Raw genomic sequence first — 25,246 nt, 5'->3', positions numbered from 1 at the left:
ATTTTCTAACTAAAATCGAGCAACTAGAGACGTCCATAGAAATGAATTAAAAATTTTGGGGAATATCCGATTAACATCTAACGAATAAAGGTCATCATCAAAGATTGTTGAAAAACTATTCTATTTATCATACAAAAGGTTGGATATAATTTATGTAATATGTGCAATAAGCCACTCATGCATGCATGCACCAAATGAAGAATATACGAATACGAATCGTAAAATGAATAATGGTCCAAGAAATTAGGAGGCTAGAGGCAAAAGATGGATGATCAAACGTGCAAAATTAATGGTTGCTAAATGATACCTTTTTAATTTTTATTTATTTAAAATGTGAGAATTCAAATTTAAATTTAGATTAGGTACTTGAAATGGATGGCTTTGCTAATGAACTATCCTAAAAAAAAGAGATACAGACACAAATGGGATATTTGGTAAAATAAAAAGTACTGAAGGAAACTGATTTTTGGGAATCAATTTCTTGGGATTTAGTTTTCTGAGAACGAGTTTTTTTGAGATTCTTTTTATAGTGTTTGATTAGTTACAAAATAAAATAGGATTTATAAGTAATTAAATGAATTTATATATGAAAATTAAAGGATAAAATTATATTTAAAAAAATACGTAAAATCTATTTCTCAGATAATTTTAGAATGACACATCTTTAATAAGATTCACTTTCCCTGTCAATTTTTCACATTATGAAATTTATTTTCCACTATAATCCACAAATTTCTTTTCTTAAAAATTGTTTAAACAGAAAAAAATTTCACTTTGCTTGAAAATTTTAGATTTCTACTAATTTTACTACTACCCAAACACTCCAAAATAGTTATCTCAACACATTGATTATGATAATTATAATGGCCATAGACATGTTGTGAAGGTGGTGGAAAATACCCCTTTGCATCATTGGTTTAAGGATTCTTTGGAAGAAGAAAAAATGGATAATTGGGTTAATAGTTATCATCATCAAGGAGTTAAAAGATTGGCAGAGAGATTTGTTCCAATGGCTTTTGCTCCTGATGGGCTAATTGAAGGTTTTTATGATCCTGATGCTTATAATCCTGAAGAGGGGAAGTCTATAATGGGTCTATAATGGGTTTACAATTTCATCCTGAGAGAATGAGGAAGCCAGATTCTGAGGAATTTGATTATCCTGGTTGCCCATCTGCTTATCAGGCATAAACCTATATCTAATTGTTTCTTTTTTTTTTTTTTTTTCTTTTTCTTATTAGAAATTTAATGTAAAAGCATAGTAAAAACTGGCCCCATTGATGTTAAATTGGTTTTCTTGAACAGGAATTTGCAAAGGCAGTGATTGGATATCAGAAGAAGCTAAACAGCGCCATATCAGTACCAAAAGCTTTGAAGCTTGATCAAGAAATGGATAAGAAGAGAAACAAAATTATCCGAAGTTTCTCACTTGCTAAGAATATTTACACCACTGGCCGAGGCACACATCTGGTTAATGAATCTGAGCTTGAAATAGGAGCAGATTTCCTTCAGGTATATTAACCTTCAGATAACCAAGTGTTTGATAGTAATCTTAATTAGTCTAAGCTAATCATCCATAGTATGACATGTAATTTGCAGTCAAATACAGCATTGAGTCTGCAGCAAGAGAAGAGATTGAAGCAAATGGGAGCAACAGTAAGAAATGGAGGTTCATACATAGAGAGATTGAAGATGAATGAGGAGAGAGAGAAAGTAGCAAAGAATGTGATGGGGAAAATGTCAGTGGAGCAGTTGTCTGATCTAATGTCTTTCTACCACATGATGGAGCAGATTTGCTCTGAAGTTTTGGAAAGAAAGCTAAATGGCATTGTACATGAGCAGCTTGGTTCTTGAACTTGTTGAACATATTTTTGGTGTATGATGTGGTTTTTTGGGGCATAGCATTTTGCTTTTGTTGTTGAAAAAGATTCACATGAATCTTGGTTGATGGGGCCTATGTCTCTATCTTTCCTTTTGTTTGGTTATTTTATTTTATTTTATTTTTTATCTATTGCTTTAGTTTGTCGTTATTGAGAAAGGTGTAAAACTTTTCTGTTTGGTAAACTTGAACATGAAATAAGAAAGTTGTAGTTTCATGGCTCACTCAACTCCACAGATAGTTGAAAAGAAATTTTATTCACATGGGGATAGGAAGTTGACAGATACTATGCTTCTACTCCAACTTTTCACCATGAAAATTCACAATTTATGAAAAATTTAAAATAAAAATAAAAACAAAGATTACCAAATGAAATAAGTAATAATAAAGGTTTTATGTAATTTCACTTGAATGGCAGTTAACTATATGGTAAAAGTGATAAGATACAACTTAAGAAAGGCTTATGGAATTCGTTATGAGGTACTCTGTTTTTTACACCACATCATGCATACATCATCTATACGAGCGTTGTATTTGCCTATATGGGCTCTTTTTTTTTTTTTTTTTTTTTCAACTGGAAATAAATAGGTTCGTTTGTTGTTGTCACAATTAACATTGTTTGGTAACTTTTTCCTCCCCCCCCCCCCCCCCCCCCGGGGTCAAATTTGGTTCATACGTGGAAATTTCTAACATCCCTTATGATTGTGCCAAATCTGTTGGGCTTCTTCAATTGCAAGCATCCCTCATGAATGGTACCAAATCCGTTGGCCTTCTTTAATTTCAAACATCATACTTTTGTTTCTTTTTTTTTTTTTTTTTTTTTTTTTTTTTGGGTAGTGCTTACGATATGATTTTGTGGTTATTGATACATTAGACTTGGTGAAGATTTTTACTCCTGAATGGAGTTAAAAAAAACAGAGCAAATACTCGGTGTGTGATTGTTAATTGTGTTTTGAGTCTAGTATGAAAGCCAAGCCACTATCTTTTACAAAAACTTATTTGTTTTAACTTTTAAGAATCTTCAGCAGAGCCACGTGTCAAAGATCCATGAAATTTTTTGTAAACTTTTTTTTTTTTTTTGGGGGGAAATTTTCGCAGCCTCAATCATAGTGAGATTGATCATATGGTGTTCATCAATCCAAACACATACACATAAGACTGATTGAGCCACTCTAGGCAAAGCTCTGTTGTCATTGAAGAGATATGAGCTTGTTGATGTTCAACTGGTTATTAAAAAAGGTTTTTGAATAACAAAGCTTGTTGAGGAAGAAGAAATGGCTATTTTGCTCGAATTGTGCTTTATGGGATTAGATTTGATGGCTCTGATGAGCCACACTAGAGAGAAACGAAGGGCAATGGGACATAGTATGTGAAAAGACCTTGTTCACCTTCATTTCTGGGTCAAAAACGTTTCACGGTGCTACTTCTGTTAGAAAATGGACAATAAATAAATAAACAAATAAATAATAAGGGGGAAAAGGGATTTTTGTTTTTATAATTTAAAATCGCTTTCCTTTTCGATGTCTTAAATCTCAATCTCGCTGATGTGGTATGAGTTAATTTCTAATTAAATCAATCTCATTTAATTAGAAAAGATATAGAAAAGAGATCTATGTCGCATTGCTTTATGAGTTTAAAATTGAAAAATGTTTTGTTAAAAAAAAAAATAGAATTAGGAACTTAAAATGTAAATGACAGTATAATTTAGGAATTAATAGTGTAGGTATCCCTTAGATTGGGTTAAACTCAAAATCGTTCAATCCAAATAAAAAATTCTAATAATAAATTTGGTTCCATAAAAAAATTAAAAATAAAAATAAACTGAAAGAATTTAAATTAAAAAATAAATTTTTAATTAAGTTTTGTTTTTACCCTTAGTAATATTTATTTATTTTTAAATTTTTAAAGCAACTTTCTTTGAATGGTGACATAATATATTGGTTCCTCGTCTGAACTTTTATTTTAAAGATTATCAAGAATAAATCTACTAAAAATTAAATGGACACGCTTCCGTCTAGAAAGGTCTTGAATTCCAATCTCCCACTTTTATATAATAATAATAATAATAATAACAATAAGTAAATAGTTAAATAAAAAAATTTTTATAAACATTTTTTATATTGTTGAAAAAACGAAAATATAATTGAAATTATTTATTTTTTCAAAAATATTTTTTTTTTGCACTTGTATAACAGGTAATACGTTTAATATATGTTTAATATATGTTTTAAACTTTCTCTTAAAAAATGCAGATTTTTTCAAAAAAAAAAAAAAGAGTTTTTTTTTTAATAAATTCATACCAAAACCCTCCTATAGTCATAATTACAGTCGAGTCAAGTTAGATATTTTCTTGCAGTGAGAAAAATTAAAAGGACTTGGAATTTTCAGCACATAGATATCTTTCAATTAGCAAATCTGTTTACTGCGTGTCCCTCTACGTGTGAAAACAAACTTTCTTCGTTGTCCACATAAAAATAAAAAACAATCCATATTAGAATTGGAATAAAAGAGTCGCACAAACTCAATTTCTAATAATCTTCCTAGCATTCACATTTATGCTTTCATACTTACTACGTTGATTTATAATAAATTAAACCTGTCCTCGCACGTATTTGACGCGTCCAATTGAATCAATTTTCCAACTTATTACTTCGTCAACAAAGAAGAATCAAAAGTGATATGAAAGTCTAAACCACCATGACCACGCACAGTGCCGCACCAAAAGCCACTCTCACTTTCGGCCTGCAAGTCACAATTTTCTTTTTAATTCCCACTGTCTTATATACATTTCTTGTGCCTATAATTTCTATTCTTAAAAATGCGTTTTAGAAATATCGTACGAGAGAGAAAATTCTATCGTAAATGGAACAGTATTTTGTCATAAGAATTGGCCTTTCCAATCCAAGTTAGACTAAAAAAAAATTAATTAAAAAAAAATCTTGGAATTAGTATAACTTCCTAATAGTAATCTATTTGTAAAATAGTGACATGGCTAGCAAGAGTCTATAGAATTAGGTTGGTAGAGTTGGAGAACATGTGCAGGTGAACTTTTTTTTTTTTTTTTCTTTTAAACAATAGAAAGTAATAGATTATAAATAACTCAGAGAAATTAAAAGGAAACTGCATGTTTAAAAGTATTTAAAAAATAAAACAAAAAAAGGTGAAAAATAGAGAGTCATTAGTCATTTTGTTAAGTCAACTTAACGTCTAGGAAATTCCAGGCTTTGTTTAGTTTCAGTATCTATCACTTTCCTTTGAACAATATTTATTTTTCCTATGATATATATAAATATATATTAACCTCAGTAGTTCAATTTCCTAGCTAAAATTTCATCTTCTCCACCAAAACCTCTACTTTCTGGAAATGAATTCCAGGCTTTCCTCCTCGACTCCTTTTCTTCTTCTTCTTCAATTTTCTTTGCTGTTATTTAGCATCAAGTTTCCTCCATGTTGGAGCTTGGATTCGTTCAGTAGCTGCAGCAAACCATTCAATTGCGGGAATATCACGAACATTGACTACCCTTTCTGGGGAGATGATAGGGTGGAAGCTTGTGGGCATCCTGATCTACACCTCAAGTGCGACGAAAACAAAACTACCACCATTAAGATCAAAGATGTGGTGTACGAGGTATTAAAAATAGACCAAAACACCCAGATTCTCCAAATCAAAAGGGATGATTTCTTCGAGAGTAAAGGATTATGTTCACCAAAATACCCAAATACCACCTTCGATTCCCAGCTATTTGAATATGCTCCAGGGTTTGCAGAAATTACAATAAACTATGATTGTCCTGCCCTTAAAGGAGTGCCAGGTTATTTCTCGTGCCCTGATTGGTCCACTTATAAGGATGTCTTCATACAAGTTGCATCTGAAACTCATCCGGGATGCAGTTCGAACCTCCAAGTTGGGATTGGTGTGAATTATTTTGGAGATTTTTGGAGTATGGAAGAGGCACTGATCAGAGAAGGATTTGGAGTGAAATATAAGGTGGATACTTTGTTATGTAAGGAGGGCTGCACCGGATCCGGAGGAGTTTGTGTTCATGACGTGGATTCCAACAAGCCTACTTGCCACTGCCCAGATGGAAATTCTCGGGAGAGCCCATGTCCTCCCCAACGACCACCCTCAGCCCAACTTAAAGGTACCAACCCAACCCAGCTGCTTTAATTTCACTTAGATTGCGTATAATTTGGTACTTTGGGATACACATCTCGACGACTTTTCACACTTTCTAACTCTAATTCGCACCTTTTTTTTTTTATCGTTTTTTTTTTTTTTTGGCCCTTTTTTTGTGTACTTTCTACTAGTGCTTAATTAGGATAAATTTGCTCGTATTCATGATTATCTAAGAGTCACATACTAAACAATTTCATAACTTTTCCCCTACTAGATTTGCTTAGTATGTGTTACCAGTCCATAGGCTTAGACCAAATCGAGTATTGATATGAAAACTCTTAACAGAACCTGAAAGGTTTCCCCTAACAACTTGGACCAGTAGATTGACTAACAGGACTAAATATCTAACTTGAAAAACAAGAAACACATACCCTACCTATCTTTCGTTTTCAATTAAAATTTTACGGATATATATGCATCATAGAAACAGTATGTATCCTACTTTAATAATTTTTTTTTTTAAAATAAACAATTTAATTATCCAATATATTATTCAAAATAAATTGTAATATTACGTATCTATTAGATAATGAAGTAATATTTTAGTCCACGACAAACTGTACGTCAAATTCCAAGCAGAGATTAGTTTTCATCTACAGCAATCATATTACCTTTTTCTAGGCTTATTTATTTATTTATTTTCCAAAGGTATCATCTCAGAAAGAAAAATTACCATTGCTATTAGTTTTTTATTATTATTATTTGTTAAATAAAAAATTAATTTTTGTTATAATTATGTGGACCCCGCGTCGCATTCAACATTCATAATTTATTCATTGACTAAATTAAGAATCAATAATTTTGCTGAGAAAATTAAGAATTAATAATTAGTCGAAGAAAAAACATTATAACTATAAACTAATAGAGAGACAGCTGATGATAAACTTTATTTATCTATGATCCATGTTGGCCTTCAATAACTTTATTTATATATGATCGATGTTAGCCTTCAATCATGTCTCGGGCCATCTATTTTGGGTCAAAGAACTACTAGCATTTTCTTCTAGGGGTTATGAGATCGCTAGTCACTCTCACAATTCTACTCCTAATAAACATTTTTTCTCTCTTATCTAAAGGAGTTTTATTCTATTCCCTTGATCCTTATTGATTTATTGTCTTATTTTTGTCACCACTACTACTTTGTTATAGCTTTTGGTATCATATACTCCATGTCTAGGAGTCAATTGACATAATTTTTCTAGATGTTGGTGAAGATTTCGATTTTTTGGAATATCTTTCTAATACATACACCTTAGATATCTTCACTCGCTGGTCAAATCGATCAAACATAGCCTTAAATTGAAGAGAAGAAAACAAATACATAAGAGCTAGGTTCCTTTAATTTCCACTTACTCAATGCAAATTCACCTTAATATTTTTTGGTTTCCCCAAAACCAACAAATGTATCCATTTCGTTTCCATTACTCTTCATTTCTCTTTCTCTTCTTGTGCTCACGATCCACGGTACATAAGCTGTGGTTTACCCTTTAACTGTGGAAACCTCAAAGATATCAACTGCCCATTTTGGGGATCAAGCCGGCCGAAACATTGCCGTCGTCCCGAGTTCGAACTCACTTGCCTAGACAAAATTCCACGAATCAATTTTATCGACCACATACAGAGTTGTTGAAATGAACCAAGATATCCGAACTCTCAAGGTTGCTAGGGAGGACTTCTGGGACACCATTTGTCCTTCACATCTAGCTAACACAACTGTCGACTTCTCTTTGTTCACTTTTGGTTTGGGCCTTCGAAACGTGAGTCTATTATACGGATGCAGTTTTCTCTGTAGTGCTCCCGGAGTTATCCAGTCCGATTGCTTGCGATATAAACGCTACGAGCAATGTGTATGTGGCCACGAGTGAAATTAGGATTGATCCGGGAGTTGAGAGTTGTAATAGCAGTGTTATCGAGCCGGTGTTTGAATCGGCGGCTCAGGTTGTTGCAGGTGGACGTTGTGAGGTTAATTCGAGTGAGAGCCGCTTCGTTTGCTTTTGTTTTGATAACCAAATACTGCATGTTAAACCAGACCAGGTACTTAGTTACGATACAATTAACCATTCTTCTCAATCTTTCAATAATTGGAAGTAGAATTAAAATCTCAATATCCTATAGTTTCATGCTTAATTGATAGGGCAATATTTCAACAGTACTTAAATACGTAGCATTATTGAGTCCCAATGTGAAATTTATAGATTGATAGTTTGTAACTATCAATAACCTCATTATTGTTTGAAAAAAAACAGTAATCTTGCTACAAGACTCTCTCCTAATGAACAATATAGATGGGTAGGTAGATGGTAGCAAAGTTTAAAGTCAACATCAACATCATAATATGTCTGTAGCATCTTGATGTTATATGAGATGAAATTTGAAATTAGCAAAAGATGCCACTATATGTAGATATATATAGGTTGTCTTAATGTGTGGAAGTAAAGTAGATTAGAAACTAAAAAAGCGGTGGATGTTCACGAGAGAACATATACTTCTTTGGTACAAGGTTTAGCTGTAGATGCACTCAACCGCATCCTTCAATATAGTGATAACATCTATGCATAACCTATATGTTGTGCATTAAGTATAGAAACTATACATTAAAATGGAAAGCGAAATTCAAAACTTGTAATAGACAATAAAACTCAGTGTATTCTTAAAATTTTGAAATTTTTTGCGATTGTTTTGTTCTGGTAGTCAGTGTTTCTTAAAATTTTGATTGGTTCTTCAAATAGTTTGTCTGGTAGTCAATGTTTCCAATTGCTCGTTTTTTGTCCTTTTGTGGTTTAGACTTTCCTATTGTTCTCTAATACATTTTATATGGTAATGTTATATATATATTTTTTATTGCATCCGTCCCATTAAATTAAATTAAAACCATCTCTGGTTTTCAAGTTCTCAAGCCTCAACTTTATTTATTTATTTTGAATGATGCTGTTTTGGCATGCCGGGATTCGAAGTTGTAAAAGAAATAACTAGAACGTGGTTCTTAGCTAGTTTCACTAGCAATATATCTATGCCATTTTAATAAAGTCTTTTTGGCTAATATTTTTCCGGAAAGTGGGGCCGCCTTGTTTGACTGATTAGTCGGGATCGCGTAAATAAGTCCAGTTAAAATACATATGTTCCAATCGATAAATAATGTTATGTTTAGACTGGGCCACCTAGTCAAGTTTAGATTTGACAGCTACAATTCCCATTGGAATCTTCTCGTTGAAAAAAACTACTCACTCCCTGGCTTCTTTCTTTTACTCCAACCTCCCCAACCAATTTTAATTATCATTCTTCTTTCTACAATGCCATTATTTTCATTCATCTCCTATCTTCGTCCCCTGCTTTTCACCATCTCCTCTGCTCTCTCTCTCTCTCTCTCTCTCTCTCTCCCCGTTTGACAAAAAATGGAACCCCATCATCTCTACCAAAACCTCTTCATCTTCATGGTCACCGTAATTTTAATCCACGGTCCATCATCTTCATCCGCCGACGAATACGACGACTGTGGCAATCTCTTTGAGTGTGGAGGTATCCGGGTCAGTTATCCATTTTGGGGATCCAATCGCCCGGAACACTGTGGCCACCCTGATTTCCGGTTGAACTGCAGCGCTAACAACGTGGTACTGATCTCAATCTCTTCTGAGGATTATCGAGTGCTTAAAGTAGATGTAGAAGCTCGTACTCTGGAGGCTGTAAGAGTTGAATACCAGAGCGATGTTTGTCTTGATAGTCACACACAGCCCAAGAACACCACCTTACAACAGAGCAATTTATTTGCCTATAATTCAGATACTGAAGACCTGAGGCTCTTCTATTCCTGCACTTGGACCCTATTGAGTATAACTATTCCAATTCCAAACCAATTCAATTGCAGTTCATCTGTAAATTTCTACTTTACACAAGCCCACATAGCCGAACAGAATGTCTTGACAACTAATGGTGTAATAGAGAGTCTCCTAGAAAGTTGCTCACAAAATGTTTGGGTCCCTATTTTCAAATCACAAGCCACCATTTTACATTCGGCTGTAACTGCTCTACCAATAGATGATGTGAAAAAGGCAGTGAGTACTGGGTTTGGGTCTTCGTGGAATGCCAGTATTAAAACTGAGTGTGACGAATGCCTAGCCCAAAACAATACTAATCGCTGCGGCTTCAATCCTTCTTCGAAAAAATTCGCCTGCTATCGAGCTCTAGGTGATAGCCGAGGTATGCTTTTTCTTACCTTTCTTGTTTTTTATGTTGGAAAAAGAAAAACATAAGAGGGATTGTTTAGAAATTAATCAAAGAGTAATCGATCTGAGGGAATTAGATTGTACGTACAACTTTGAAAGCTTGCTAGTGAGATCAGGTCCCTAAGGTTCGGAACAGGATTTTAATCCTAACTTGGTTTGAGGTGAAATCCAGCCGGGAATTGCCAAACACACCTTTTACCTTCCTTTGACTGCAAACCCAGCTTTCCCTTTCTTTGAATTGGTCCATCTTAGATAATTCTTTTTGACAATCAAAACTTCTCAGTTTTCAAACCTATTTATGAAATTTCTGCTCTCATCATTCCTTCGATCGTGGATCCTCTGACTCTACTTCTTTCTCTTCATGACTAACTTGTGCGCTTGAAATTGAGTAGGTGGTTTTTTGGGTACTAATTCCAAATTACAACTCCTCTTAGTCTCTTTTTTAAAATCTGATTAAAACCAGACTTTTTAAATCACTTCTAACTACTGCCTGTTTGTTTCTTTTTCTTTTTTCTTTTGCACTCTGTGTCTTTGCTTGTAATAATTATTAACTTTGGTAGCTAGTCTTCTTATGAGAAGCCATATCTCGTTGTCTAGTTAGTACTATCTTGGCGGCCAATGTGTAAACATGATAAAATATTAACTTACATGCTTTTTTCTTAGGAAGAATTTGGTTGCTTTGTGTAGAGAATTTCTCCAAAACACAACTGTAGCAAAATTTCCCAAAAAAAGACAAAAAAAACAAGAATCAAAATGGTATCATACCACGAGTTAATAAATCCTGACAAAATTATGTATATTCCAGAACTTATTGTCATGTTACTGGTCTTGTTATTCCTTGAAATTTTTTATTTTGGTTGTTTTAATCTGTTTCTTCATCAATTTCAAAAGATAAAATTGTTGCTTCGGGGCCTTTACTCATAAAGATGCATGGTTCTTTTTTGTCTTAGAATTCTACTGCTAATAAACATTTTTCTGTCTTACTCATAAATCTAACTGACTTGTAAAAAATTAATTATATATTTTGGTCGCTGCAACAGAACTAATTGGGGGTGAATTGGGTACCTTCAGAGGACTAGGAGGAAGTGCGAAGTCTACATTTATGAAACACACATTAAATAAGCTAATCATTTTAATTTACAATTTACACATTAATAAAGACATTCAATTATTTATAATTTGCCTGTATTGCTTCCACTGCAATCTTAATTTGCAAATTTAAAATATAAATTAATTTGTTTGCTCCCTTTCCTACTATTTCCCGATATTCTTATTTGGTGAGATATTTATGAGCTATTGAACTTATCCAAAATTACACAATGCTTTATATATATATATATACACACACTTTTCCATTCTAAGTCAGAGTTTGATTTGTGTGGTTATATATATGTGTTTTATATACAACATGATTTGTTTGCATGTGGAATTGAGGTTAGGATCATAAATTCATCTCACGTTGTATGTTAATTTGGAATTACGTACATCTCTTCAATTTTGATTATACTCCTGGAGTTATTTATTACTATTATTATTATTCTTTTTTATTGGTATATTTATGGAGTTATAAAACAATATTTTCATATACTTCAATTGGATTAGCCTTCCTGGAGTACTAAAAATGTGAATAAACTTTTGTGTATTTTTCCTTTCGTCGTGTTCTTCCCTTCCTCGATTCTTATTGATTTATTATCTTAATTTTTGTCGCTGCTACTTTGCTATAGCTTTTGGCAATATTATATGTTCCATGTCTAGGAGTCAATTGACATAAGGTTTCTAGATGTTGGTGAAGAATTCGATTTTTTGGAATATCTCTCTAATACAGACACCTTAGATATCTTTATTAGCTGGTCAAATTAATCAAAAAATAGCCTCTGATTGAAGAGAAGAAAACAAATACATAGAGCCCTGGGTTCTTTTAATTTCCTCTTACTCAATGCAAATTCACCTTAACTTTTTTCCAAAACCAACAAAAATGTATCCATTTCTTTGCCATTGCTCTTCATTTCTCTTTCTCTTCCTTGCTTTAATCTCAATCAAAATTCCGATATTTTCATGTGCTGACGATCCACAGTACATAAGCTGTGGTCTACCCTTTAACTGTGGAAACCTCAAAGATATCAGCTACCCATTTTGGGGATCAAACCGACCCAATCATTGCGGTCGTCCCGAGTTCGAACTCACTTGCCTAGACAAAATCCCACGAATCTCGATTTCATCGAACACATACAGAGTTCTTGAAATGAACCAAGATGTCCGAACTCTCAAAGTTGCTAGGGAGGACTTCTGGGACACCATTTGTCCTTCACATCTAGCCAACACAACTCTTGACTTCTCTTTGTTCACTTTCGGTTCCGGCCTCACAAACTTGAGTCTATTCTACGGATGCAGTTTCTCTGTAGTGCTTCCGGAGTTATTTGGTCCAATTGCTTGCGATATAAACACTACGAGCAATGTGTATGTGGCCACGAGAGAGATTAGGATTGATCCGGGAGTTGGGAGTTGTAATAGCAGTGTTTTCGTTCCGGTGTTTGAATCGGCGGCTCAGGGTGTTGGAGTTTGGAATAAGACTATCAGTGATGCTTTGGATGAAGGTTTTGAATTGAGGTGGCAAATTGGTGGTGATCAGGTTGAATGTGAGAGATGTGAGAGATCAGGTGGACGTTGTGGGTTTAATTCGAGTGAGAGCCGCTTCGTTTGCTTTTGTTTTGATCAACCAAATGCTACATGTTCAACCAGACCAGGTACTTGGTTACAGTACAATTAACCATTCTTTTTAATCTTTCTATAATTGAAAGTAACTTTTGGAGCCTAATCTTTATGAAGGACTTAAAATCTCAACCTCCTAAAATTCCATATCTATTTTATAAAGTAATACTACATATTAAATTTAAATATTTGAGTATTATTTAGTTTGAAATTTATAGGTTGACACTTATTAACTATGACTATAAATTTATTATTATATGAGAAAATAGTAATTTTATTTCTAGATGGTCTTATTTAATGAACAATTCATTGATAGTTGGGTAAATGGTAGCAAAGTTTAAAATAAAAAATCATAATATGTAACATTTTGAAGTAATTATATGAAATGCATTTAAAAATAGCAAAAGATGCCACTATATATACATGTAACTCATTTTAGTACTCATAAGTCTAATAGAATAGGACCTACAAATGCGGTGGATGTTCACGAGACAAAATGTACTTCCTTGGTACAAGGTTTAGCTGTAGATGTATACCTTCTTCTTTCTTTTCCTTTTTTTTTTTTTTTTTTTTGGGTGCTTTCATAGCTGTAGATGTACTCAACCGATCCTTCAACAATGTGATAACATCTATATGTGATATAACCCCTAGGCTATGCATAGAATATAGAAACTATTTAATTGGTCAGTGAAATTCACAACTTGTAATAAACAATAAAACTCTCCGTGTATTCTTCTTGAACTTGAATTCTATGCGATTTTTTGTCAAATAGTCAATGTTTCTTAAATTTTGATTGGTTCTTCAAATAGTTTCAGTCTAGAAGTCAATATTTCCAATTTCTCATTTTTTGTGCTTTTGTGCTTAGAGTTTCCTGTTGGTCTCTCCACATATTAGTAATTTTATATATCTTTTTTATTGCATTCGTCCTATTAAATTAAATTGATTTATATTCTAAAAGCTCAAAAAAAATATTCTGGTTTTCAAACCCTCAAGGCTCAACTTTATTTATTTATTTTGATCATGTTGATTTGGCATCTGGGATTCGAAGTTGTAAAAAACTAACTAGAACGTGGTTCAGCAATATTTATACCATTTTAATAAAGTCTTTGGCTAATATTTTTCTGGAGAGTGGGGCTGATTTGTTTGACTTAATTGGGAATTAGCCTAGTTTATGTTCCGATCATAAAGTTGTAACACAGAAGAACGGTCAAAAAAATGCGAATTGGTGGAAACTGACAATGGTATATATAATAGTATATATTAGACTGGGTCATCTAATCAAGTTTAGAATATCCCTCATAATATAATAAATTCCTCCATCTTGGTGTTTGTTCAAGTGTGAGTGGCTTACCATTCAGCCCACTTCACTTCAAATCAAGTTTTGACCGCTACTCTCTCCACTAGAACCTTCTCTTTGGAAAAAACTACTCATTACTACGCTTTCTATCTTTTTCTTCAACCTCTCCACGGATTTTATTAGTCAACAAAAAACCAATACTATTTACTTCCATTCATCTCCTATCTTCGTCCCCTGCTTTTCACCATCTCTGCTCTCTCGCTCTCTCTGTTTCACCCAAAAAACAAAAAAAAAAATGGATCCCCAGCATCTCTACCAAAGCCTCTTCATCTTCATGGTCGCTGTAATTTTAATCCACGGTCCATCATCTTCTTCCGCCAACGAATACGACGACTGTGGCAATCAATTTGAATGCGGAAGTATCCGGGTAGGTTATCCCTTCTGGGGAGCCAATCGACCGAAACACTGTGGCTACCCTGATTTCCAGTTGACCTGCCCCACTGCCAACGTGACACTGCTCTCAATCTTTTCTGAGGATTATCGAGTTCTTAAAATCGATGAAGATGCGGGTACCATGGACGCTGTGAGGAATGAATACCGAACCGATGTTTGTCAAACACAGCCCAAAAACACCACCATACAACAGAGCGGTTTATTCACCTATACCTCAGATACTGAAGAGCTGAGGCTGTTCTATTCCTGCAATTCCCAATTGGGTGCCAGTTTGCCAAACCATTTCAATTGCAGTTCATCTATTAATTACTATTTCACACAAGCCCAGATAGCCACACAGAACGCACAGGGTAACCTTCCAACTGGACCTACTGTAATTGAGAGTCTCCTTGGAAGTTGTGCACAAAATGTTTTGGTCCCTGTTTTCAAAACACAAGCCATCATTTTACAATCGGCGACTATGACTGCTCTACCAATAGGGAATGTGATAACGGCGGTGAGTACTGGGTTTCGGTCGTCGTGGAATGCCACTATCAAAACTCAGTGTGATGGATGCAGAACCCAAAACAGTACTAATCGCTGCGGCTTCAGTACTACTTCAAATGAATTCACCTGCTATCAAGCTCTAGGCGGCAGCACAGGTATGCTTTTTCTTATCTTTCTTGTTTTTCTGTTGGAAAAAAAGGGGTATTATTTAGAAATTAATCGAAGAGTAATCGATTTGAGGGAATTAGATTGTTTGTACAACTTTGAACGCTAGCGAGTGAGATCAGATCTCTTAGGTTCGGAATAGGAATTTGATTCTAACTTTGGTATTAGGCGAAATCCGGCCGGGAATTGCGAAACACACCTTTACCTTCATTTGACTCCGAAACCCAGCTCTCACTTTCTTTGAATTGGTCCATATTAGATAATCCTTTTCGACAATTAAAACTTCTCAGTTTTCATGCCCATATTTATGAAATTTCTGCTCTCCTTATTCCTCCTATCGTGGATCCCCTTCCTCTACTTCTTTCTCTTCATGACTAACTTTGTGCGCTTGAAATTGAATAGCTGTTCTTTTTTTGGTACTAATTCCAAATTACAACTCCTCTTAGTCTCTTGTTTAAAATCTGATTAAAACCTGATTTTTAAAGTCAGTTCAAGCTACTGCCTGTTTGTTTCTTTTTCGTTTTTTTCTTTTATACTCCTTGTCTTTGTCTGTAACAATTATTAACTTTGGTAGCTAGGATTCTTATGAGAAGCCATATCTTGTTCTCTAGTTAGTACTAGCTTGGCGGCCAGTGGGTTAACATATATAATAAAATATTAATTTACATGCTTTTTTTTTTTTAAGGAAGTAGTTGGTTTCTTGGTGTAGAGAATCTCTCTAGAACACAACTCTAACGAAATTTCCCCAAAAAAGACAACAAAGAAGAATCAAACTAGTATCGTAGCACAAATTAATAAATCCTGACAAAATTATATTTATTTCTAGAACTTATTTTCATGGAACTGGTCTTGTTATTCTTTAAGATTATTTTTTTTATTTTGGCTGTTTTAATCTGTTTCTTCATCAATTTCAAAAAATAAATATTGTTTTTTCATCTACGTTTACTCGTAAAGATGCATATGGTTCTTTTTCGTCTCACAATTCTACTGCTAATAAAATTTTTCTGTCTTATGTGTAAATCTAAATGACTTGTAAAAATTTAATTATTTTGGTCGCTGCAACAGAACTAACTGGGGGTAATTTAGGTACCATCAGATCAGTAGGTAGTAGGAAGTCTAAAGTCTGCATTTGTGCAACACACATTTGAATAAACCAATCATTTTAATTTACAATTTACACATTAATATAGACATTCAATTATTTATAATTTGCTTGTACAGTTCCACAATCTTAATTTGCAAAATGTAAATATAAATTAATTTGTTTGCACGCTTTCCTACTACGTGCCGATATTCTTATTTGGTGAAATATTTTTTGAGCTATTGAATTATTTATGCTTAGAGTTTTCCAAGTGGCCTCTAATATTACTTGTACATTTTAAATGCTCAAAACCACTATTTTTTCAAATTCACATTGCTCAGCTTTGTTTATATATTTTATAATGGTGTTGTTGGACATGTCAGGGATTTGAACTTACAATAATTAACTACAATATGGTTTTAGTCTAAGATATATATATATATATATATATAGATGAAAATACTATAGTGGTGGGGAAGTTCTAAATTATTAGGTGGACAACAATCATTTTTAACCGTTAAAATTTTTAGTCGTTAAATTATGGAGATTGTGTAGATAAACAACCATATTATTCAAATTCATGCACAGTAATAGCCCTTTATATATATATATATATATATACACCATTTATTAAAGTCCTTGTCCTATGGAGAGTTAGGCTTATTTGTTTGACTGAGTTGGGATCGCCTGTATTAGTCCAAGTTAGAATATACGTGTTCCTATCGAGTTTTGGAAAAAATAGGAAAACGTAGAAGAAAGGTTTAGGAAAATGACAAAACGGGATTTCGTGGAAACATAGAATGATATATATAATAATATAAATGTTTAGTTTTTGGTAAATTATAATATATGTATATATGTATGCTAGACTGGGTCACCTAATTAATTTTCGTTTTGACCGCCACGCTCTCCATTAGAACCTTCTTTTTGAAAAAAAAACGAAAAACAACCTACTCAACCCACGCTTTCTATTTCTATTTTTCCAACCCCCCACCAATGTTTTAATCCTATCACAAAATATCATATGCATCTCCACTTTCTTATCCCTTTTACATCACCGTCTCACACCCTCTTCAACCCCCCTCAAGAAAAAAAAAAAAAAAAAAAATGGATCCCAATAATCTGTACCAAAATCTGGCCTTCCTGTTGATTGTCACTTTTGTCTTATTAATCCATGTTCCATCGTCTTCGTTCGCTGACAATTACGCCGACTGTGGCAAACTCTTCAACTGTGGAAGTAGTATCCAGAATATAAGCTATCCATTTTGGGGCTCCGATCGGCCAGAACAGTGTGGCCACCCAAAGTTCGAATTACGCTGCACCGACGGAGTCACAGAGATCTCAATAAATACCGAAGCTTATCGAGTGCTTGAAATCAATGAGGATACGCGTACTCTTTCGGCTGTTAGAGCGGATTACTTTGGAGATGTTTGTAAAACAGAGCTCCGTAACGCCACCTTATTAGATACCACCGTGTTTAATTACGCCTCAGATACTCAACCACTGACGCTGTTCTATATATGTGATTCCGTTGCTACCAGTATTCTACCCCATTTCAATTGCAGCGAGTCCGGAGGATCAAATACTGTTAATTTCTACTCTGTCGCAAACCTCAGCGGGACACCGGGCAACATCCCTAGCGAACTTGGAAGGTGCGAGGGAAGTGTGGTACTCAATATTTCCCAAACACAAGCCGCCACTTTAGGAAACCTTGAGACTGCTTCGAATGAGACTCTCATAAAAGCGGTGGTGGATGCTGGGTTTAGTTTGGTATGGAATGCCAACGATTCTTTGTGCGATGGCTGTGTAAGCAATGGTAGCCGCTGTGGCTACAACCGGGGCTCTGAAGAATTCGTCTGCTATCAAAATCAAAACAGTACAGGTACATATGCCTGCAATTTTTGATTTTTTTATTTTTATTTTTATTTTTTTAATTTTAAGTTGTTAGTTAAAAGATAGAGCTGGAACATTGCGATCGATGGTGAACGAAAGACTCTTGTCGATTAGAGGGAGTGATTTTAGATCGAAATGGGAATTCAATACGACTCTTTGTTAAGTTTTTAGGAGGAATTTTGCCAAACCGACCTTTTCCTTGCCTTGACTTTAAACCCCCAAGCTTTTTTTGATTTAGTCCACCTTGCCATATTCAATTCCTCGGTTTCAGACACCTCTTTTAGTCATTCCACCTCTTATTATCATTTGGGTCCCACATTTCTGCCTTTTATTTGTCTGTTTATTCCATCATTCAACTTGTTCTAATTCCAAATTACATTTCCTGTTAAGTCTGTCTGGCTGCTTTTAACATATTTAATCAGAATTTTAAAATCACTTCTATTTTTTCTCTGTCTCCATTAATAGCAATAATTAAATTTTTAGCTGGTAGTTTTAAGAAAAACATTTTTTTTTTTTCTTTCTGAATCCATATGCTATCTTTATTCATTCAGCAAACTAGGCGGCTGGTGGGTCAATACGATTAAAATATTTACATGTTTTTTCTTAGGAAAAATTCTGTCCCCATGTGCAGAGAATTTCTTGAAGGAATACACATAACAGAACAAAGTTAAGGGTATTATTAGGAGCTAATAAATGTTGAAAAAAATTATTTTAAAAATTATGAAAATAAACATAAATGAGTTTATAGAGTTGGTTTTAAATTAGCATGAAATGCTTTTAGCTATAGTACAAACTTAAGAATTAAAATAATAATAATAATAATAAATAAATAAATAAGGAAAAAAATTCTTCTTCGTAAAAGTTGCTAGAAATTAAGAAAGTGTATTTAATTTAAAAGCTAAATGATTTTAAAAGAATTTAAAAGTATATAGGTATTTAATTTAAATTTTAAAAAAATTTATACAAATTAAATAATCTTATTTAGATTTTAATATATTTTATTAAAATTTAATTGTATTTAATTAGAATTTTGTAGAAGTTTTTTAAAATTTATAGGTAGCTAAACTTTAAAAATTAAAAAAAATAAATTTTATTGGATTTGAATAAATAAAATTGTGAAAAAAAAATTATTATGAAATATTATTTTATTCAAAATTTTCATTTAAAATTTTATAAATTTGTATGTGAATTTATAATTTATAATTTTTTTTTAAGTCCATTAAATTGTAAACTAGTCAACCTTTCATCTTAAAGACTATTAAAACAAATTTGATATTTTATCTAGTCAAATTGACAGGTCTGCAGAAATCTAGTTAAATTTTCTTTTTTGTAAGGCTGTGAAAAAATTCTATGAAATTTGAGAAAGTCAATAGTCTAGAAACTTTGTGAACTCTGAATAGTTTTTCAACGAAAAATCATATAAAGATTGTAGTTTTTCTTTTCTTTTGTCTAATTACCTAGAAAGATCTACCTAAGCCCCACCCAACCTATGACTTGAAGATTATTACCATATATCATTCTTTTTTCTTAATTATATTTTTATTGTGTCTCCTTCTCGATAATTAATTATATTCACCTAAAAAAAAATACATAGTTGGTCGACAGAAGTAAGCTATAATTTATGTGCATTTTGGATTATGTTTCTCGCGAACTAATTAAGATATTAAAGGGACCAAAATTTCTTCTTCAGATTTTTCGTTATATGTATTAAATATTATTCTTTCTTATATGTTTTAACCAAACATTTAAAAAAAAAAAATCTAATTTTTTTTTCTTTCATATTTTTTCCCTCACTTTTCCTCTAAACTTTTTTTCCTTCTCTTTTCAACATTATTTAAGTTTAATTTTAAATCATTAAAAATAAAATAGATATAAATTATTAATTAAAAAAATATTAAATTTTAAAATAAATATGTATAAATTGTAGTACAGCTTGCCTAATAATTATTTGTTTAGATGGTATTTACCTTAAATTTACCATTCAAAACAACTTGTCCAAACAACTCTGGGCAAGTCCTTGTTGACCTTCCTAACCTGCCCAAACTATCCAACGACTTTTCAAATGGCCCACATGGAATGATCAAAAAGGTCAAAATAAGACCACAAATTTATTAAAACCCCACATTAAATTATTTAAGAATAATAATAATAAAAAAAGGAGATAAAATCCATAAGACCAGCACACAGTAATAGGGACTTTTGTCATTTTTCACACACATGCATGCAGCCTCCGAATACAGATATTCAAAATCTATATCCATCTACTTTTTATGACGACATTCCAAGTCAACCAAAGCCAGCTTCTCTGACTCTCTTCCTCCGCCCGCCACCCTATTACCAAATGCCATCTCATACTCTTCCTTCACCTTCCCATCTCTTTCCGCAATGCACTCGATCCCTCTCTCTCCTACCACCTCCACTGTCTTCCTCCTCCACTTCTTCTTCTTCTTCTTCTACTTCTCCATCGACGTTAAGGCGTCGTTTCCTTCCGATGCTGAAGATTTCTCCAACTGCAACCGCCCATTCAACTGCGGCACTCTTAAAAATGTCTCCTACCCTTTCACCGGCGGCGACCGGCCGTCCTACTGCGGCCTACCTGAATTCCGACTCACCTGCGTCGACGACTCGCCGGAGATTACCATCATGTCGTTAACTTACCGTGTCCTCCAACTAGACCCGGTTCAGCGATCCATGACCCTTTCCCGATTAGACCTCTGGAACGAGACCTGTCCTGTCAAAGTGGTAAATTCAACCTTCGATCCCGCCATTTTCCGGTACGGCCCGAACAACACCGATTTGAGCATGTTCTACTCGTGCAATGCAACGGATACCACTAGAAAGGCCGGTAATTGGTTTCGTTGTGAAAACAGGGGTATTCTGGCCGACTCTTATTACTTGTTGGGTCCGGTTCCGAACGACCCGATTCTCAATATAGTGAACTGTAGTGATAGTCTTAGGGTTCCTATTCTGCAATCCATGGTTGCCAATCTTACAAATAATCGGTCTTTGCTTGGTGAGGCATTGATGAATGGTTTCGAGCTGAATTATAGTATTCCCCAATTCGATCGGTGCGTTAAGTGCATGGAATTGGGTCAGATGTGTGCGTTTGACTCCGGTTCCAATAAAACCGGTTGCGTTTGTGGCACTCTGCTTTGTTCCGTTCCAGGTATTTTTTGCTTTTTTTTCCATTAGGATTTTACAGAACCTGAATTGGGGTCTTTTACCTGGGAACTGTAATAAGGATAGGAAAAAAATCTCAGTAGTTGAAAATGCGGAATTATCAAATTTGCTACTTTAATGGGTAACTATGTTTTTTTTTTTTTCTTTTTTTTTTGGGTAACTTTGTTGCTGGCCTGGTTTACTTCGTGCTAAGTTCAGTTCACCCTTCATGGTTTTCTGCTTTTTTTTATTTTTATTTGTATTTTTTAAAGGTAGTCTGCGAACTCTCGATGGTCAGAATCTTGCTTCCCTTTCTTTTATTTTTCGCTTGACTTCTTTCAATTTGGTCTCGTATTGTCCATCTTCATGTTTGACGTTAAACATAGGAAGTTAATTATGCCTCTGTGCTTGTCTACTGTAAGTACTATGTTCAGTTTTAATCAGAACATTCTTTGATCTCTCAATAAAATTATTGTTGAACAAGAAAATGTTTAATCACATTGAAGTTTTTAAAGTGTTTATCTTACTTATTGGAAACGTTTACTTCATTAATATTGTTGTTGTTTGTACTTCTTTTGTATATGTAATAGATATTGCATCGTTATCATAATCTATCTTTCTTGTCCTGGATGGCTCATCTTTGAGGTTTCGATTGTCTTATTGCTCCAACTTTGCTGAACATTTTGGAGCTGCATTTTTGCTACATCTTTGGCAACTTATTCCGAAAAATAATTCCGACGAAATATCTCATCAAACATAGTTATTCATGTTTTGCCTGACATTTTTTCATCTCATCATTATTTCAGGGAGTAGCAACAAGCTTTCAGTTGGAGAAGGTAAAATTTTAATTTTGAAAGTTACATGTATTGTTTTCAATGAGATCATATCACAGAAAGAAAAAGAAAATTTTGAGCAATCTTCTGTTTCATCTACAGGCATTGCAGTAGGAGCTGGTGGCCTTGCAGTCATTTTCATAGGATTCTATATTTGCTTTTTCTTACACAGAAGGAAGAAGCGTGCAATGCTAGCTAAGAGCAAAGACCTTCCAACACCCCCTTCTAGCAAAAGCCTTCCTGTTACCTCAATGAATTTCTCCCAAAGCATCCCATCGTATCCCTCCTCTAAGTCTGACCTTGAGAAAGGAAACTTTGAGAAAGGAAACCTTGAGAAAGGAAGCACCTACTTTGGAGTTCAGGTCTTCACCTACGCTGAATTAGAGGAAGCCACTGACAATTTCAACCCTTCTAGGGAACTTGGAGAAGGAGGCTTTGGCACTGTTTATTATGGTGAGAAAATCATCCTTCTGGCATCTCTATCAATAACCATTATATGTCTCATTGATTAATTTACTCCTCGTGCTCGTTTTATCAGGCAACCTCAGTGATGGCCGTGTAGTTGCAGTTAAGCGTCTTTATGAAAACAATTTCAAACGCGTTGAGCAGTTCATGAATGAAGTTGAGATTCTAACCCTTTTAAATCACAAAAACCTTGTGAAGCTGTATGGATGCACCTCAAAGCGTAGCCGAGAACTCCTCCTAGTATACGAATATATTCCTAATGGAACAGTGGCTGATCATATTCATGGGAAACGATCAAGCACTGGTTTGCTCAGTTGGCCTGTTAGAATGAACATCGCCATTGAGACAGCTGAGGCTTTGGCTTACCTCCATAAAAAGGATATTATACACCGTGATGTCAAATCCAACAACATTCTCCTAGATAACAACTTCTGTGTCAAAGTGGCCGATTTTGGTCTGTCACGATTGTTCCCCAATGATGTCACTCATGTCTCAACTGCTCCACAAGGAACACCCGGCTATGTTGATCCTGAGTATTACCAGTGCTACCAACTTACTGATAAGAGTGACGTCTATAGCTTTGGGGTGGTCTTGGCTGAGCTTGTATCATCGTTACAAGCTGTGGACACCAATAGGCACCGACATGATATTAATTTGGCCAACATGGTTGTTAGCAAAATTCAAAATCACTCATTCGGTGAGTTGGTTGATCCTGCCCTTGGATTCGAAATGGATGATGCCATAAGGAGAATGACGACAGCTGTATCAGAACTTGCTTTCCGTTGTTTGCAACAGGAGAGAGACATGAGGCCTTCCATGGATGAAGTGGTTAAGGTTTTGAAAGCAATAAAGAATGAAGGGTTCGAATTGGAGAAAGTAGAAGTCGTGGATATTGTGGCAGATGAAATTGGGCTTTTGAAGAATTTGCCTCCACCACTTTCACCAGATTCTGTTGTGGCTGATAAATGGGTTAGCAGCTCTACTACACCTAGTTCCTTTTAGCACATGGGATCCTTCTTTTACCTTTTCCTCTTTTCTTTGGGCTCCAATTTCTATACCAGGTGGTATAAGTATTGTATGTTACACTCAAATACATACTAAATCTTTAGGATGTCAATAAGTTGTTCCAACCTTCTCAGCCTTGCCATGTGCTTGTTTTTGTTGACTTTACTATTTTATTCAGGTTAGGCCATGTATATAATCAATGCAGCTGTCTACACTTATATTCATATTTGGCCTGTAAAGCTTCGGTGATTGACAGACATATACCTTTTGGAGACTTTTGATATATTTTTTTTCTATAGTCATTATTTAGTATCTTCTCTTGGATAATTTCTTATTGATATATGGTAATCGGATACGTAACTTGGAAAAAGTTTGATGAAATGCAGTGGTGATCATTCATCCTAAATTTTTTTTGTGTTTTGTATTTTTTCAGCAGGTGAAGATGTGGAACAGAACACTGTGACCCAACTCATGTTGGTAAGGAGAAGATTGAGTAAATGGCAGCAAATTGAAGAACGATCTAGCTTTTGTCTAACATTATAAGTGAAGTAATGGTATATGGTGGTCATAATTCAAGAAACAGCACTTTCATCGAGACTCAAGAATCAAAGAGAATCCGAATGGTTTCGCATAGGAGTTTCTTGAGAATTTAGGATATACGAACCATAACGTATAGAATAGGTGGACAATGTAGTATCATCCACTTTACAGTAAATTAAATTTTCTTCAAATTTTTTTTTTTTTAATTTTTATTTCGTATTTGTATTTGTTTTAGTTTTTTTTTTTTTTTTCCCCTTTTTCTCTTTTTTTTTTTTTTTAATTTGTTTTTCCTTCTCTTTCTTTATAGATTTTGGAATACGGACCTGTGAGGAAAAATAAAAAAGGAAATGTAAAAGCTTTTAGCTATTATTCTTTCGGAAAACTGTTTCCAATAAATAATTTTTTTTTTTTTTTTAAATTGGGAAGTTCATTTATTTTTCTGGAAACCAAAAATAAAAAATAAAAATCTCAAAAATACAAACCAATTTCATCCCAAATTGGACTAGCAGAGAAATCCTTGACCCGTTTCTTGGCCCTATAAACTTCCAGTAGGCAGTTAATGGATTTTTGCGGCCTACGAATGTTTATATTCAAGCTTACTCGATTAAAATATACCAAAACAAGAAGAAAATTGTTTGAATTCTAAAAACAACAAAACATTCAATAATTTTTTTTTTCTTTTTTAAAAAAAAGGCTATCCTCACCAAATGGGATGCTAGTTTTCAGTCTTAGCCCCTTTTTTTTTTTTTTTTTTTTGTCAATCCTCTGTTTGAGAAAATAAGTCCAATGCCAGTAGAGGGAAAAGTTAAGAAGTCTAATCACCTGCCTTTTTTCTTTTTAAACAATTCTAATAACCTACTTGTTCAAGAAAACTTTTAGAATATTTT

At 33.9% G+C, this 25,246-nt stretch overlaps 4 protein-coding genes across 8 annotated transcripts in view; all 4 read left to right on the top strand.

The window, feature by feature from the left end:
* Positions 1–1,098: 1,098 nt before the first annotated feature.
* On the top strand, positions 1,099–2,056 carry LOC107415975 (putative glutamine amidotransferase GAT1_2.1). Its single transcript, XM_060816454.1, has 3 exons — positions 1,099–1,182; positions 1,285–1,509; positions 1,597–2,056. The coding sequence occupies exons 1-3, from the start codon at positions 1,099–1,101 to the stop codon at positions 1,849–1,851; spliced, it is 564 nt and encodes a 187-aa protein (XP_060672437.1). The 3' UTR covers positions 1,852–2,056.
* Positions 2,057–5,240: 3,184 nt separating this feature from the next.
* LOC132803436 (LEAF RUST 10 DISEASE-RESISTANCE LOCUS RECEPTOR-LIKE PROTEIN KINASE-like 1.3) lies at positions 5,241–6,044 on the top strand. Its single transcript, XM_060816453.1, has one exon. The coding sequence runs from the start codon at positions 5,241–5,243 to the stop codon at positions 6,042–6,044; it is 804 nt and encodes a 267-aa protein (XP_060672436.1).
* Positions 6,045–7,848: 1,804 nt separating this feature from the next.
* The window catches only part of LOC107415978 (LEAF RUST 10 DISEASE-RESISTANCE LOCUS RECEPTOR-LIKE PROTEIN KINASE-like 2.1), a 54,929-nt gene continuing 37,531 nt past the window's right edge, over positions 7,849–25,246 (top strand). Inside the window, exon 1 of the mRNA XM_060816904.1 lies at positions 7,849–10,247. Within this exon, the coding sequence (XP_060672887.1) occupies positions 9,446–10,247 (802 nt within the window). The 5' untranslated portion in view covers positions 7,849–9,445. The remainder of the gene's footprint in view (positions 10,248–25,246) is intronic.
* Positions 12,462–24,146, top strand: LOC107415969 (LEAF RUST 10 DISEASE-RESISTANCE LOCUS RECEPTOR-LIKE PROTEIN KINASE-like 1.3). Of its 5 annotated transcripts, none has more exons than XM_060816898.1 (4): positions 12,462–13,017; positions 22,323–22,352; positions 22,452–22,802; positions 22,888–24,146. In XM_060816898.1, exons 1-4 carry the CDS (start codon positions 12,516–12,518, stop codon positions 23,814–23,816), a joined length of 1,812 nt encoding a protein of 603 aa, XP_060672881.1. In that variant the 5' UTR covers positions 12,462–12,515; the 3' UTR covers positions 23,817–24,146. The 5 variants fall into 5 exon arrangements, with proteins under 5 accessions (XP_060672881.1, XP_015879909.3, XP_048327200.2 ...); XM_016024423.4 differs by lacking the exon at positions 12,462–13,017 and adding an exon at positions 14,335–15,373; XM_048471243.2 differs by lacking the exon at positions 12,462–13,017 and adding an exon at positions 17,096–18,340 and having other exon boundaries at positions 22,320–22,352.

Source organism: Ziziphus jujuba, chromosome 4 (genome assembly GCF_031755915.1).
Source record: "Ziziphus jujuba cultivar Dongzao chromosome 4, ASM3175591v1".
Lineage (NCBI taxonomy): Eukaryota > Viridiplantae > Streptophyta > Magnoliopsida > Rosales > Rhamnaceae > Ziziphus > Ziziphus jujuba.
This window is presented reverse-complemented; position numbering and strand designations above follow the sequence as displayed.

Coding starts and splice junctions, on each gene's coding strand:
- LOC107415975 (XM_060816454.1), top strand. CDS start 1,099: ATGGGTTTACAATTTCATCCTGAGAGAATGAGGAAGCCAGATTCTGAG. Junction 1,183..1,284: donor GTTGCCCATCTGCTTATCAG/GCATAAACCTAT, acceptor CATTGATGTTAA/ATTGGTTTTCTTGAACAGGA. Junction 1,510..1,596: donor TAGGAGCAGATTTCCTTCAG/GTATATTAACCT, acceptor TGTAATTTGCAG/TCAAATACAGCATTGAGTCT.
- LOC132803436 (XM_060816453.1), top strand. CDS start 5,241: ATGAATTCCAGGCTTTCCTCCTCGACTCCTTTTCTTCTTCTTCTTCAA.
- LOC107415969 (XM_016024423.4), top strand. CDS start 14,575: ATGGATCCCCAGCATCTCTACCAAAGCCTCTTCATCTTCATGGTCGCT. Junction 15,374..22,322: donor AGCTCTAGGCGGCAGCACAG/GTATGCTTTTTC, acceptor TCATTATTTCAG/GGAGTAGCAACAAGCTTTCA. Junction 22,803..22,887: donor CTTTGGCACTGTTTATTATG/GTGAGAAAATCA, acceptor TCGTTTTATCAG/GCAACCTCAGTGATGGCCGT.